The 15000-nt window shown below is 46.7% G+C and overlaps 1 protein-coding gene and 1 long non-coding RNA gene across 9 annotated transcripts in view; one reads left to right on the top strand and one right to left on the bottom strand.

The window, feature by feature from the left end:
* The window catches only part of tgfb1a (transforming growth factor, beta 1a), a 38892-nt gene that overhangs the window by 9810 nt on the left and 14082 nt on the right, over positions 1 to 15000 (bottom strand). The window contains exon 2 of the mRNA XM_052474838.1: positions 5264 to 5533. Coding sequence (XP_052330798.1) covers positions 5264 to 5533 — 270 coding nt within the window. The remainder of the gene's footprint in view (positions 1 to 5263; positions 5534 to 15000) is intronic.
* Positions 11848 to 15000, top strand: part of LOC127910611 (uncharacterized) — a 3155-nt gene continuing 2 nt past the window's right edge. Inside the window, exons 1-3 of one of the 8 annotated variants that reach the window (XR_008075453.1) lie at positions 11848 to 12510; positions 12839 to 12921; positions 13835 to 15000. The exon at positions 13835 to 15000 is cut by the window's right edge and continues 2 nt beyond it. This is a non-coding gene — a long non-coding RNA (uncharacterized LOC127910611). The other 7 variants (XR_008075475.1, XR_008075464.1, XR_008075512.1 and 4 more) reach the window with 7 other exon arrangements.

The raw sequence follows: 15000 nt of genomic DNA, 5'->3' as shown, positions 1-15000 counted from the left end.
CATGACCAGGGAGCATCATGACCAGGGAGCATCATGACCTGGGAGCATCATGACCAGGGAGCATCATGACCAGGGAGCATCATGACCTGGGAGCATCATGACCTGGGAGCATCATGACCAGGGAGCATCATGACCTGGGAGCATCATGACCAGGGAGCATCATGACCAGGGAGCATCATGACCTGGGAGCATCATGACCAGGGAGCATCATGACCTGGGAGCATCATGACCTGGGAGCATCATGACCTGGGAGCATCATGACCAGGGAGCATCATGACCTGGGAGCATCATGACCTGGGAGCATCATGACCTGGGAGCATCATGACCTGGGAGCATCATGACCTGGGAGCATCATGACCTGGGAGCATCATGACCAGGGAGCATCATGACCTGGGAGCATCATGACCTGGGAGCATCATGACCATGGGAGCATCATGACCTGGGAGCATCATGACCTGGGAGCATCATGACCTGGGAGCATCATGACCTGGGAGCATCATGACCTGGGAGCATCATGACCTGGGAGCATCATGACCTGGGAGCATCATGACCTGGAAGCATCATGACCTGGGAGCATCATGACCTGGGAGCATCATGACCTGGGAGCATCATGACCTGGGAGCATCATGACCTGGGAGCATCATGACCTGGGAGCATCATGACCAGGGAGCATCATGACCTGGGAGCATCATGACCTGGGAGCATCATGACCTGGGAGCATCATAACCTGGGAGCATCATGACCTGGGAGCATCATGACCTGGTAGCATCATGATGCTGGGAGCATCATAACCTGGGAGCATCATGACCTGGGAGCATAATGACCTGGGAGCATCATGACCAGGAAGCATCATGACCAGGGAACATCATGACCAGGGAACATCATGACCAGGGAACATCATGACCAGGGATCATCATGACCTGGGAGTATCATGACCTGGGAGCATCATGAACTGGGGATCATCATGACCACCTGGGGAGCATCATGACCTGGGAGCATCATGACCTGGGAGCAGCATGACCAGGGAGCATCATGATCTGGGAGCATCATGACCTGGGAGCATCATGACCAGGGAGCATCATGACCTGGGAGCATCATGACCAGGGAGCATCATGACCAGGGAGCATCATGACCTGGGAGCATCATGACCAGGGAGCATCATGACCTGGGAGCATCATGACCTGACCAGGGAGCATCATGACCTGGGAGCATCATGAACTGGGATCATCATGACCAGGGAGCATCATGACCTGGGAGCATCATGACCTGGGGGAGCATCATGACCAGGGAGCATCATGACCTGGGAGCATCATGACCTGGGAGCATCATGACCTGGGAGTAGCAGCGTGTGGCGTTTCACTTCCTGTCTTTGTTTTTTTTTTTTTTTATGAACCAAAGCCATGGGAATACATGCATATTCATCTCCTATTCAGCAACCCGATTGGTTGATTTTGAAAATACTCTGATCTTGTATATCATTTTAGGGTTAGGAAAGTGTTTATGAATCACTAACAAAACAACCAAAAAGCTTTTACGCACAAAATATATTGGTGAATCAAAAATACAGTGGTTAAATTCATCATGAAAATTGTTCAAATCATGAAATATTGGAAGTGTACAATAGGGGTTGAACAGTAGTTTATATACTAGTCTATAAATCTAACCTGATAATCCTCACTAATCAAGGAACTGTGAAGACAACGGTCCTGTCGTTGTGAACCGAGCACCAGGCTCCAGGTTTAACCTGCTAAGTGTGGTCTGAGTTCTATAACGATTCCAATAGGCTACATGGTCCAATATGATCCCCTATTGGCTAGCAATCCTCAGGGAACAACCACAAGTGACAGAGGAAGGAAATGCAAACTAATTAGCGTGCCACTCGTCATTCAGGACAGAGCCCTAGCCCTAACCCAGAGACCCACCTGATTTCAGCACCACCTTTGTAGCAAAATAAATAAATATATATATACATATATTATTTTTTAGTTGCCTGTTTTGCATTTTATAGGCAGCTCCAAAATGCAGGTGTTTCAGCCCAGCCCAGTGCTTTTTGTGGAGGTGGGGCAGCCAGCAGAAAATACAGTGTAAGTCATCTGTATGTCAGGTCATAGCCAGTGTAAGTCATCTGTAAGTTAGGTCATAGCCAGTGTAAGTCATCTGTAAGTCAGGTCATAGCCAGTGTAAGTCATCTGTAAGTCATGGGGTCATGGTTGAGCCAGTGTAACAAAAGTCGGGTCATAGCCAGTGTAAGTCATCTGTAAGTCAGGTCATAGCCAGTGTAAGTCATCTGTGGTCTGAGTTAGGTCATAGCCAGTGTAAGTCATCTGTAAGTCAGGTCATAGCCAGTGTAAGTCAGGTCATAGCCAGTGTAAGTCATCTGTAAGTCAGGTCATAGCCAGTGTAAGTCATCTGTAAGTCATCTGTAGTCAGTCAGGTCATAGCCAGTGTAAGTCATCTGTAAGTCAGGTCATAGCCAGTGTAAGTCATCTGTAAGTCAGGTCATAACCAGTGTAAGTCAGGTCATAGCCAGTGTAAGTCATCTGTAAGTCAGGTCATAGCCAGTGTAAGTCATCTGTAAGTCAGGTCATAGCCAGTGTAAGTCATCTGTAAGTCAGGTCATAGCCAGTGTAAGTCATCTGTAAGTCAGGTCATAGCCAGTGTAAGTCATCTGTAAGTCAGGTCATAGCCAGTGTAAGTCAGGTCATAGCCAGTGTAAGTCATCTGTAAGTCAGGTCATAGCCAGTGTAAGTCATCTGTAAGTCAGGTCATAGCCAGTGTAAGTCATCTGTAAGTCAGGTCATAGCCAGTGTAAGTCATCTGTAAGTCAGGTCATAGCCAGTGTAAGTCATCTGTAAGTCAGGTCATAGCCAGTGTAAGTCATCTGTAAGTCAGGTCATAGCCAGTGTAAGTCAGGTCTGTAAGTCAGGTCATAGCCAGTGTAAGTCATCTGTAAGTCAGGTCATAGCCAGTGTAAGTCATCTGTAAGTCAGGTCATAGCCAGTGTAAGTCATCTGTAAGTCAGGTCATAGCCAGTGTAAGTCATCTGTAAGTCAGGTCATAGCCAGTGTAAGTCAGGTCATAGCCAGTGTAAGTCATCTGTAAGTCAGGTCATAGCCAGTGTAAGTCATCTGTAAGTCAGGTCATAGCCAGTGTAAGTCATCTGTAAGTCAGGTCATAGCCAGTGTAAGTCATCTGTAAGTCAGGTCATAGCCAGTGTAAGTCATCTGTAAGTCAGGTCATAACCAGTGTAAGTCAGGTCATAGCCAGTGTAAGTCATCTGTAAGTCAGGTCATAGCCAGTGTAAGTCATCTGTAAGTCAGGTCATAGCCAGTGTAAGTCATCTGTAAGTCAGGTCATAGCCAGTGTAAGTCATCTGTAAGTCAGGTCATAGCCAGTGTAAGTCAGGTCATAGCCAGTGTAAGTCATCTGTAAGTCAGGTCATAGCCAGTGTAAGTCAGGTCATAGCCAGTGTAAGTCATCTGTTCTAGTATACCCAGGATTAAACTGCTACGGTCTGAGTTCCATAATGATTCAAGTAGCCGACACGGCCCTATAATCAGTGACAGTTATAAATGTATGTGGGTATAACTGACGGTAGCTGCCCGAAAGTGACTAGTATTTAACACCATACACATTGTAAAAATTAAAATTAAATAAAAATACAGTAAAAAGTCTGGGTATATAATTAGAATATTCTAGAAATCATAAATCAACTCGTTTGGCGCTACACTGTCATTTACGCATGGCTACAGCACAGAAGCCTATAGGAACAGATGCCTATAGTAAGAATTTCATCAAAGCCTATAGTACAGATGACTATAGTTACAGAAGCCTATAGTACAGATGCCTATAGTACATTTATAAGCCTATAGTACAGAAGCCTATAGTACAGATGCCTATAGTACAGAAGCCTATAGTACAGAAGCCTATAGTACAGATGCCTATAGTACAGAAGCCTATAGTACAGATGCCTATAGTACATAAAGAAGCCTATAGTACAGATGCCTATAGTTCAGAAGCCTATAGTACAGATGCCTAGGTAGTACAGAAGCCTATAGTACAGAAGCCTATAGTACAGATGCCTATCTAGTACAGGAAGTCCTATAGTACAGAAGCCTATAGTACGGAAGCCTATAGTACAGAAGCCTATAGTACAGACGCCTCCAAATTTGATCCCCAAGTTATAAGGCAAGAATTTCATCAACTTCACTGTGTAAAAGGTCATAGGTCGACATGGTTCAGTTGGCTTATCGTATACGACTGGTTTTCATACGTGTTTTCCAGCGATCATAAAGGTAAAACAGAGCTAAAACAACTGTAATTTATATTTACAATTCCCCTTAATCCAAACGGCTTCCCCGTTTACCTAGTTCCTATCAAATAGCTCTTATCAATGTGTAAATAACAGTGCATTAAAGAATGGTGTTATCTTCTATCAGGAAATATAAAGTAGACACTGCTCCACTCCGTAAACCGACAGGTTGCCTCGAACTTATTTATCGTTTCATCGATCATAAAGATGGTAAAGGTAACGAAGTCAAGGCCAGAATACAGCGTATCTGTAGACACAATTTCATTTCTTAGATCTCTACCCCCCAGTGCATTTATACGTGCTTAAATCAGGTCAGAATCACCCCCCCCCCTTGTCAATTGGGTTAAAAGTTAAAAGTTGGAAGAGTTGCAAAGTTAATTGAAAATAATGCCAATGTTAATTAGATGCTTTTTTCATTAATCAATCTATATATGTTCTCTAGAACCACATAGTCTATCTACTAGAATCTCAGACAGAAAAAAATGTATACTATATATGAATACATTTAAAAAAAAAAGTTATTCAAGTATAAATTACCAAAGTTAGAATAGATTGCCATAGATTTTATGTTAATTCCAAAAATGACTGAACATTCCGAGACACAGTCACAACACTGGGCTGGCTATCATCTAACTTACAGATAGATGACTTACACTGGCTATGACCTCACTTACACTGGCTATGACCTGACTTACAAATGACTTACACTGGCTATGACCTGACTTACACTGGCTATGACCTGACTTACACTGGCTATGACCTGACTTATACAGGCTATGACCTGACTTACACTGGCTATGACCTGACTTACACTGGCTATGACCTGACTTACACTGGCTATGACCTGACTTACACTGGCTATGACCTGACTTACACTGGCTATGACCTGACTTACAGATGACTTACACTGGCTATGACCTGACTAACAGACTGTTATCTGTCTGGACTCACCGGTCCCCTTCAGCCATTCCTTGAGGGTTTCAGTGACGTCGAAAGACAGCCAGCGGTCACTCCACTTGTTGGTGACGAAGCGTGATCCCAGGTATCGTCTGCTGTCGCCCAGCCCCTTGTAGAGCTCCAGGCGCTGCTCACTGCCAGACGGGATGTTAGTGGTTTTGATGAGCAGGCGGAGCTCAGCGCTGGAGAGTAGATGGTAGTCCCCAATGCTGGACCTCATCTCATTCAGGTTAAACAGCATCTGGTGCTTGGTGACATTCTTATCTGGGGCACACAGAGAGAGAGCAGGGGAGAGAGAAACAGTTGAGACAACAGTGTTCTCTTGTTATTTATCAATGTACTGCAGCCGTGTAGCATCAATGTACTGCAGCCGTGTAGCATCAATGTACTGTAGCATCAATGTACTGAAGCTGCGTAGCATCAATGTACTGCAGCCGTGTAGCATCAATGTACTGTAGCTGCGTAGCATCAATGTACTGTAGCATCAATGTACTGAAGCCGCGTAGCATCAATGTACTGCAGCCGTGTAGCATCAATGTACTGTAGCTGCGTAGCATCAATGTACTGCAGCCGTGTAGCATCAATGTACTGTAGCATCAATGTACTGAAGCTGCGTAGCATCAATGTACTGCAGCCGTGTAGCATCAATGTACTGTAGCTGCGTAGCATCAATGTACTGTAGCATCAATGTACTGAAGCCGCGTAGCATCAATGTACTGCAGCCGTGTAGCATCAATGTACTGTAGCTGCGTAGCATCAATGTACTGCAGCCGTGTAGCATCAATGTACTGTAGCTGCGTAGCATCAATGTACTGCAGCCGTGTAGCATCAATGTACTGTCTCTGCTGCTAAAGCCACTTTCTACCAGCATCAATGTACTGCAGCCGTGTAGCATCAATGTACTGTCCCCCCCTCCCTCCTCCCTCTCTAGCATCAATGTACTGCAGCCGTGTAGCATCAATGTACTGTAGCTGCGTAGAATCAATGTACTGTAGCATCAATGTACTGAAGCCGCGTAGCATCAATGTACTGTAGCACCAATGTACTGTAGCCGCGTAGAATCAATGTACTGTAGCCACGTAGCATCAATGTACTGCAGCATCAATGTACTGCCTTCCGCCTGGCTACTCCAACCTCGGCCAACAGCTCCGCCCCCCCCGCAGCTCCTCGCCCAAGCCTCTCCAGGTTCTCCTTTACCCAAATCCAGATAGCAGATGTTCTGAAAGAGCTGCAAAACCTGGACCCGTACAAATCAGCTGGGCTTGACAATCTGGACCCTCTATTTCTGAAACTATCCGCCGCCATTGTCGCAACCCCTATTACCAGCCTGTTCAATCTCTCTTTCATATCGTCTGAGATCCCCAAGGATTGGAAAGCTGCCCGTTCCATGATCATCCCCCTCTTCAAATTGGGGAGACACCCTGTGACCCAAACTGTTACAGACCTATATCCATCCTGCCCTGCCTATCTAAGGTCTCCGCAAAGCCAAGTCAACAAACAGATCACTGTCCATCTCTTGAATGCCCACTGTGGCTGGGCTCCGCTGTGCAATCTGGTTTCCAGAGCCGGTCACGTCTGGTGCACCTCAGCCACACTCAAGGTACTAAATGATATCATAACCGCCATCGATAAAAGACAGTACTGTGCAGCCGTCTTTATCGACCTTGCCAAGGCTTTCGACTCTGTCAATCACCATATTCTTATCGGCAGACTCAGTAGCCTCGGTTTACACCCAAACGGATGACTGCCTTGCCTGGTTCACTGAGGAATTACTTTGCAGACAGAGTTCAGTGTGTCAAATCGGAGGGCATGCTGTCCGGTCCTTTGGCAGTCTCAAGATTTAGATGGGGGTGTTCCACTGGTTGTCAGGGTTTAATTCTCTGGATAAGAGCGACTCTTTTCTCTGTAAATATATCAATGATGTTGCTCTTGCTGCGGGCGATTCCCTGATCCACCTCTACGCAGACGACACCATTCAATATACTTTCGGCCCGTCATTGAACACTGTGCTATCTAACCTCAAACAAGCTTCAATGCCATACAACACTCCTTCCGTGGCCTCCAACTGCTCTTAAACGCTAGTAAAACCAAATGCATGCTTTTCAACCGATCGCTGCCTGCACCCGCATGCCCGACTAGCATCACCACCCTGGATGGTTCCGACCTTGAATATGTGGACATCTATAAGTACCTAGGTGTCTGGCTAGACTGCAAACTCTCCTTCCAGACTCATATCAAACATCTCCAATCGAAAATCAAATCAAGAGTCGGCTTTCTATTCCGCAACAAAGCCTCCTTCACTCACGCCGCCAAGCTTACCCTAGTAAAACTGACTATCCTACCGATCCTCGACTTCGGCGATGTCATCTACAAAATGGCTTCCAACACTCTACTCAGCAAACTGGATGCAGTCTATCACAGTGCCATCCGTTTTGTCACTAAAGCACCTTATACCACCCACCACTGCGACTTGTATGCTCTAGTCGGCTGGCCCTCGCTAAATATTCGTCGCCAGACCCACTGGCTCCAGGTCATCTACAAGTCCATGCTAGGTAAAGCTCCGCCTTATCTCAGTTCACTGGTCACGATGGCAACACCCATCCGTAGCACGCGCTCCAGCAGGTGTATCTCACTGATCATCCCTAAAGCCAACACCTCATTCGACCAGCCTTTCGTTCCAGTACTCTGCTGCCTGTGACTGGAACGAACTGCAAAAATCGCTGAAGTTGGAGACTTTTATCTCCCTCACCAACTTCAAACATCAGCTATCCGAGCAGCTAACCGATCGCTGCAGCTGTACATAGTCTATTGGTAAATAGCCCACCCATTTTCACCTACCTCATCCACATACTGTTTTTATTTATTTACTTTTCTGCTCTTTTCCACACCAATATCTCTACCTGTACATGATCGTCTGATCATTTATCACTCCAGTGTTAATCTGCAAAATTGTAATTATTCGCCTACCTCCTCATGCCTTTTGCACACAATGTATATAGACTCCCCCTTTTTTTTCTACTGTGTTATTGACTTGTTAATTGTTTACTCCATGTGTAACTCTGTGTTGTCTGCTCACACTGCTATGCTTTATCTTGGCCAGGTTGCAGTTGCAAATGAGAACTTGTTCTCAACAAGCCTACCTGGTTAAATAAAGGTGAAAAAAAGAAAGAAAATGCAGCCGTGTAGCATCAATATACTGTAGCCGCGTAGCATCAATGTACTGTAGCATCAATGTACTGCAGCCGCGTAGCATCAATGTACTGTAGCATCAATGTACTGCAGCCGCGTAGCATCAATATACTGCAGCCGTGTAGCATCAATATACTGTAGCCGCATAGCATCAATGTACTGTAGCATCAATGTACTGTAGCATCAATGTACTGTCGCATCAATGTACTGCAGCCGTGTAAAACCAATATACTGTAGCATCAAGGTACTGTAGCATCAATGTACTGTAGCCACGTAGCATCAATGTACTGTAGCATCAATGTACTGTAGCATCAATGTACTGTAGCCACGTAGCATCAATGTACTGTAGCATCAATGTACTGTAGCATCAATGTACTGTAGCATCAATGTACTGTAGCATCAATGTACTTTAGCATCAATGTACTGTAGCATCAATGTACTGCAGCATCAATGTACTGTAGCATCAATGTACTTTAGCATCAATGTACTGTAGCATCAATGTACTGTAGCATCAATGTACTGTAGCATCAATGTACTGTAGCCTCATAGCATCAATGTACTGTAGCCGCGTCGCATCAATGTGATTAGTTGAAAAAAATTAAATCAACAAACTGACTTCTTTTGAATCAACAATAGAGTTTCAACCATTGGGGTTTACTTCAGCTCTGGGAAGCCTACATGTCCTTCTGCTCTACAGTATACAATGAACTGTACAGCTGCCTGCCTAACAAGTAGCCAGCCATTCCACGTGTACTCTTATACTGTTGGGCTTGCCTTATAAGAAACCACTCTGTGTGTATCATATCTAGTCTATATGAGTAGAGCAGAAACATTCCTCCTGGGTTGTAGAGCGAAGCAGAGACAAGCCACTGATGGCTCTAAACAACATCCATTATACCAGGCATTTTATCACACAGTTATAAGTCAGACAGAGACAGACCAGATAATGGAGAGAAAAGATATATAGTACAGAGAGAGGGGGGAAGGGAAGGGTGGATGAGGGTGGAGGGTGGATGAGGGGAAGGGTGGATGAGGGTGGAGGAGGTGCAGAGGGGATGTGGGAGGCAGGGACAGGAAGAGAGCTGTCACATGTTAGAAAGAGCGAGAGAGAGAGAGAGAGAGAGAGGGTGTGAAAAAGTGAAGTGAAAAGTGAACCGTAGTAGACATGCGCATAGATACGGTGTGGAAACCTACAAGGGGGAGACAGAGGGGAGAGACAGAGGGAGGAGGCAGAGGGGAGAGACAGAGGGGAGAGGCAGAGGGGGGAGGCAGAGGGAGGAGGCAGAGGGAGGAGGCAGAGGGAGAAGGCAGAGGGAGGAGGCAGAGGGGAGAGACAGAGGGGAGAGGCAGAGGGGAGAGGCAGAGGGAGGAGGCAGAGGGAGAAGGCAGAGGGAGGAGGCAGAGGGGAGGCAGAGGGGGGAGACAGAGGGTAGAGGCAGAGGGGAGAGGCAGAGGGAGGAGGCAGAGGGAGGAGGCAGAGGGAGAAGGCAGAGGGAGGAGGCAGAGGGGAGAGACAGAGGGGAGAGGCAGAGGGGAGAGGCAGAGGGGAGAGACAGAGGGAGGAGGCAGAGGGAGGAGGCAGAGGGAGAAGGCAGAGGGAGGAGGCAGAGGGGAGAGACAGAGGGAGAGACAGAGGGGAGAGACAGAGGGGAGAGGCAGAGGGGAGAGGCAGAGGGGAGAGGCAGAGGGGGAGGCAGAGGGAGGAGGCAGAGGGAGAAGGCAGAGGGAGGAGGCAGAGGGGAGAGACAGGGAGGAGGTAGAGGGGGAGGCAGCTGTCTGGGAGAGACAGAGGGAGGAGGCAGGGGGAGAGACAAGGGACCTCTGGGGAGGCAGAGGGGAGAGACAGAGGGAGGAGGCAAGGGGAGTTACAGAGGAGGAGGCAGAGGGGAAGACAGAGGGAAGGCCCTGGGAGAGACAGAGGGAGGAGGCAGAGGGGGGAGACAGAGGGGAGAGGCAGAGGGGAGAGGCAGAGGGAGGAGGCAGAGGGAGGAGGCAGAGGGAGGAGGCAGAGGGGAGAGACAGAGGGAGGAGGTAGAGGGGGGAGGAGCTGTCTGCGTGCGTGTGGCACCCTGGGTCTGGCCCAGGACCAAACCTCTGTTTTGCCCCAGCCTGTTACAGCTCAATACCTGCCCTAACCCTGTTACATCAGCCTGCTCCATCTCAATACCAGCCCTAACCCTGCTACAGCTCAATACCAGCCCTAACCCTGCTACAGCTCAATACCTGCCCTAACCCTGTTACATCAGCCTGCTCCATCTCAATACCAGCCCTAACCATGTTACAGCTCAATACCTGCCCTAACCCTGTTACATCAGCCTGCTCCATCTCAATACCAGCCCTAACCCTGCTGCAGCTCAATACCAGCCCTCAGCCTGCTCCATCTCAATACCAGTCCTAACCCTGCTACAGCTCAATACCAGCCCTAACCCTGCTCCAGCTCAATACCAGCCCTAACCCTGCTACAGCTCAATACCAGCCCTAACCCTGCTCCAGCTCAATACCAGCCCTAACCCTGCTACAGCTCAATACCAGCCCTAACCCTGCTACAGCTCAATACCAGCCCTAACCCTGCTACAGCTCAATACCAGCCCTAACCCTGCTACAGCTCAATACCAGCCCTAACCCTGCTACAGCTCAATACCAGCCCTAACCCTGCTGTAGCTCAATACCAGCCCTAACCCTGCTACAGCTCAATACCAGCCCTAACCCTGCTACAGCTCAATACCAGCCCTAACCCTGCTACAGCTCAATACCAGCCCTAACCCTGTTACAGCTCAATACCAGCCCTAACCCTGCTACAGCTCAATACCAGCCCTAACCCTGCTACAGCTCAATACCAGCCCTAACCCTGCTGCAGCTCAATACCAGCCCTAACCCTGCTACAGCTCAATACCAGCCCTAACCCTGCTACAGCTCAATACCAGCCCTAACTCTGCTACAGCTTAATACCAGCCCTAACCCTGCTACAGCTCAATACCAGCCCTAACCCTGCTGTAGCTCAATACCAACCCTAACCCTGCTACAGCTCAATACCAGCCCTAACCCTGCTATAGTTGCCCGTTAGAGCTCAATATTATCTCTGCTGCTGAGCTCCAGTAAACCCACTTTGATAGCAGAGACCTGGAGACAGAACCAGTCCATACCAGGAAGAGCCAACACTTTACTATACATAACTGTTATTTATCATTAGTATGTACACTAGGCCAGTGAGAGCTAGTCAACGTGCAGTGACCCCCCCCCCTGCACTGAGATCGGACGATAACTAAGAGTCAAAAGCCAGCCTCCTGCTTTGTCAAGTTGACTTAAATTACAACATGTTGTGAGCAAGAGATCGCGTGTCGGACACACGCGGCTGGTTTGCCATACACATCCATAATACAGTAGAGGGCAGAGGCCAGTATAGGGCACTAGGGAAACACAGTATTTGCAGTGAATAAATCCACTTCCCCTTTTCAATACCTTTATCAGTTGCAATAGAGTACTTTCCCCGTTGATACTTTCGCTTTCCGTTTAACACCCGGTTAACATACACGTCAGTGTGCAGATGCATGATGGTCACTGCTATCTTAGGCTCCCGAGTTGCGCAACGGTCTGAGGCACCCGCATCTCAGTGCTTGAGGCGTCACTACATACAACCCTGGTTTGAATCCAGGCTGTATCACAACCGTCCCCGTGATTGTAAAACTATATGTTGCTGTAGCATCTCTATAGAAACTGTATAGATGACAACAACAACAACCTAATCGTTATCGAGCTGGAGCTAGCTTAGAGCATCAGGCTAGCTGTGTGCAGACCAATCAATCCCTGGCCTTACAGTGCTATAGGGTCCTGTATGTTAGTGTAAATGCGTAGAGCCTCCACTCTGCATGGTGTTCTAATCTAGGAGGTGAGTGTTAGCTTTAGCTGTGTGTTAGCATGTTAGTGTAAATGCGTAGAGCCTCCACTCTGCATGGTGTTCTATTCTAGGAGGTGAGTGTTAGCTTTAGCTGTGTGTTAGCATGTTAGTGTAAATGCGTAGAGCCTCCACTCTGCATGGTGTTCTATTCTAGGAGGTGAGTGTTAGCTTTAGTTGTGTGTTAGCATGTTAGTGTAAATGCGTAGAGCCTCCACTCTGCATGGTGTTCTATTCTAGGAGGTGAGTGTTAGCTTTAGTTGTGTGTTAGCATGTTAGTGTAAATAGAGCCTCCACTCTGCATGGTGTTCTATTCTAGGAGGTGAGTGTTAGCTTTAGCTGTGTGTTAGCATGTTAGTGTAAATGCATAGAGCCTCCACTCTGCATGGTGTTCTATTCTAGGAGGTGAGTGTTAGCTTTAGCTGTGTGTTAGCATGTTAGTGTAAATGCGTAGAGCCTCCACTCTGCATGGTGTTCTAATCTAGGAGGTGAGTGTTAGCTTTAGCTGTGTGTTAGCATGTTAGTGTAAATGCGTAGAGCCTCCACTCTGCATGGTGTTCTATTCTAGGAGGTGAGTGTTAGCTTTAGCTGTGTGTTAGCATGTTAGTGTAAATGCGTAGAGCCTCCACTCTGCATGGTGTTCTATTCTAGGAGGTGAGTGTTAGCTTTAGTTGTGTGTTAGCATGTTAGTGTAAATGCGTAGAGCCTCCACTCTGCATGGTGTTCTATTCTAGGAGGTGAGTGTTAGCTTTAGTTGTGTGTTAGCATGTTAGTGTAAATGCGTAGAGCCTCCACTCTGCATGGTGTTCTATTCTAGGAGGTGAGTGTTAGCTTTAGCTGTGTGTTAGCATGTTAGTGTAAATGTGTAGAGCCTCCACTCTGCATGGTGTTCTATTCTAGGAGGTGAGTGTTAGCTTTAGTTGTGTGTTAGCATGTTAGTGTAAATGCGTAGAGCCTCCACTCTGCATGGTGTTCTATTCTAGGAGGTGAGTGTTAGCTTTAGCTGTGTGTTAGCATGTTAGTGTAAATGTGTAGAGCCTCCACTCTGCATGGTGTTCTATTCTAGGAGGTGAGTGTTAGCTTTAGTTGTGTGTTAGCATGTTAGTGTAAATGCGTAGAGCCTCCACTCTGCATGGTGTTCTATTCTAGGAGGTGAGTGTTAGCTTTAGTTGTGTGTTAGCATGTTAGTGTAAATGCGTAGAGCCTCCACTCTGCATGGTGTTCTATTCTAGGAGGTGAGTGTTAGCTTTAGCTGTGTGTTAGCATGTTAGTGTAAATGTGTAGAGCCTCCACTCTGCATGGTGTTCTATTCTAGGAGGTGAGTGTTAGCTTTAGTTGTGTGTTAGCATGTTAGTGTAAATGCGTAGAGCCTCCACTCTGCATGGTGTTCTATTCTAGGAGGTGAGTGTTAGCTTTAGCTGTGTGTTAGCATGTTAGTGTAAATGTGTAGAGCCTCCACTCTGCATGGTGTTCTATTCTAGGAGGTGAGTGTTAGCTTTAGTTGTGTGTTAGCATGTTAGTGTAAATGCGTAGAGCCTCCACTCTGCATGGTGTTCTATTCTAGGAGGTGAGTGTTAGCTTTAGTTGTGTGTTAGCATGTTAGTGTAAATGCGTAGAGCCTCCACTCTGCATGGTGTTCTATTCTAGGAGGTGAGTGTTAGCTTTAGTTGTGTGTTAGCATGTTAGTGTAAATGCGTAGAGCCTCCACTCTGCATGGTGTTCTATTCTAGGAGGTGAGTGTTAGCTTTAGTTGTGTGTTAGCATGTTAGTGTAAATGCGTAGAGCCTCCACTCTGCATGGTGTTCTATTCTAGGAGGTGAGTGTTAGCTTTAGCTGTGTGTTAGCATGTTAGTGTAAATGTGTAGAGCCTCCACCCTGCATGGTGTTAGCTTTAGCTGTGGGAAGTAGGGCTGCAGAGGGTGCTGCAACACCCTCTGAAAAATCTGATAACAAAAAATAAAAAAAATAATATTAATTTTGAAAATAAATTTAAATAATTATTTTTTTCTCACAAAAGTAGCGCAGATAATATCTGTCTGCAGCGTGGGTAAAAAGACTACTAAACTACTTCCACCGGCTATGAGTGTATGGAGTGTGTAATGAGTGTGTAATGAGTGTGTAATGAGTGTGTAATGAGTGTGTAATGAATGTTACCAGACTAGGTGTGGGGAAAGGAAACCCTGTATGGCATGCTAGGTTAGAGTGGAACCCCATCCCCCTTGTGTGTTAGGCTGCATGCTAACCCTGGGTGTGGGGGGGGATTTGTGTGTTTAATCAAGGCCTCCTCTCTAACCCAAGTAAGCCAGGGACAGCTGTTGTGACAGGCAGAGAGATAGACAGCTCTGTAATTACACCGGGAGGAACCAGATTCCTGCAGGAAGGCTATATACCTGTTGCTCCTACCTCCTCCACACTGAAATACAAACGTACAGTTCATTCGGGAAAAGTATTCAGACGTGTTGACTTTGTTCCACATTTTGTTACGTTACAGACATATTCTAAAAGGAATAATAAGAAATAAAAAGTAGCTCATCTATCTACACACAATGAATCATCTATCTAGCCCCATAATGACAAACAAAAAAATTTTTTTTTTTGACAGACAGACGGACATAACAGACACACAGAACAGACAGACAGAACAGACAGA

This window comes from Oncorhynchus keta, chromosome 1, assembly GCF_023373465.1.
Source record: "Oncorhynchus keta strain PuntledgeMale-10-30-2019 chromosome 1, Oket_V2, whole genome shotgun sequence".
Lineage (NCBI taxonomy): Eukaryota > Metazoa > Chordata > Actinopteri > Salmoniformes > Salmonidae > Oncorhynchus > Oncorhynchus keta.
Note: the sequence above shows the minus strand (reverse complement) of the source record. Positions and strands in the feature narration are given on the sequence as shown.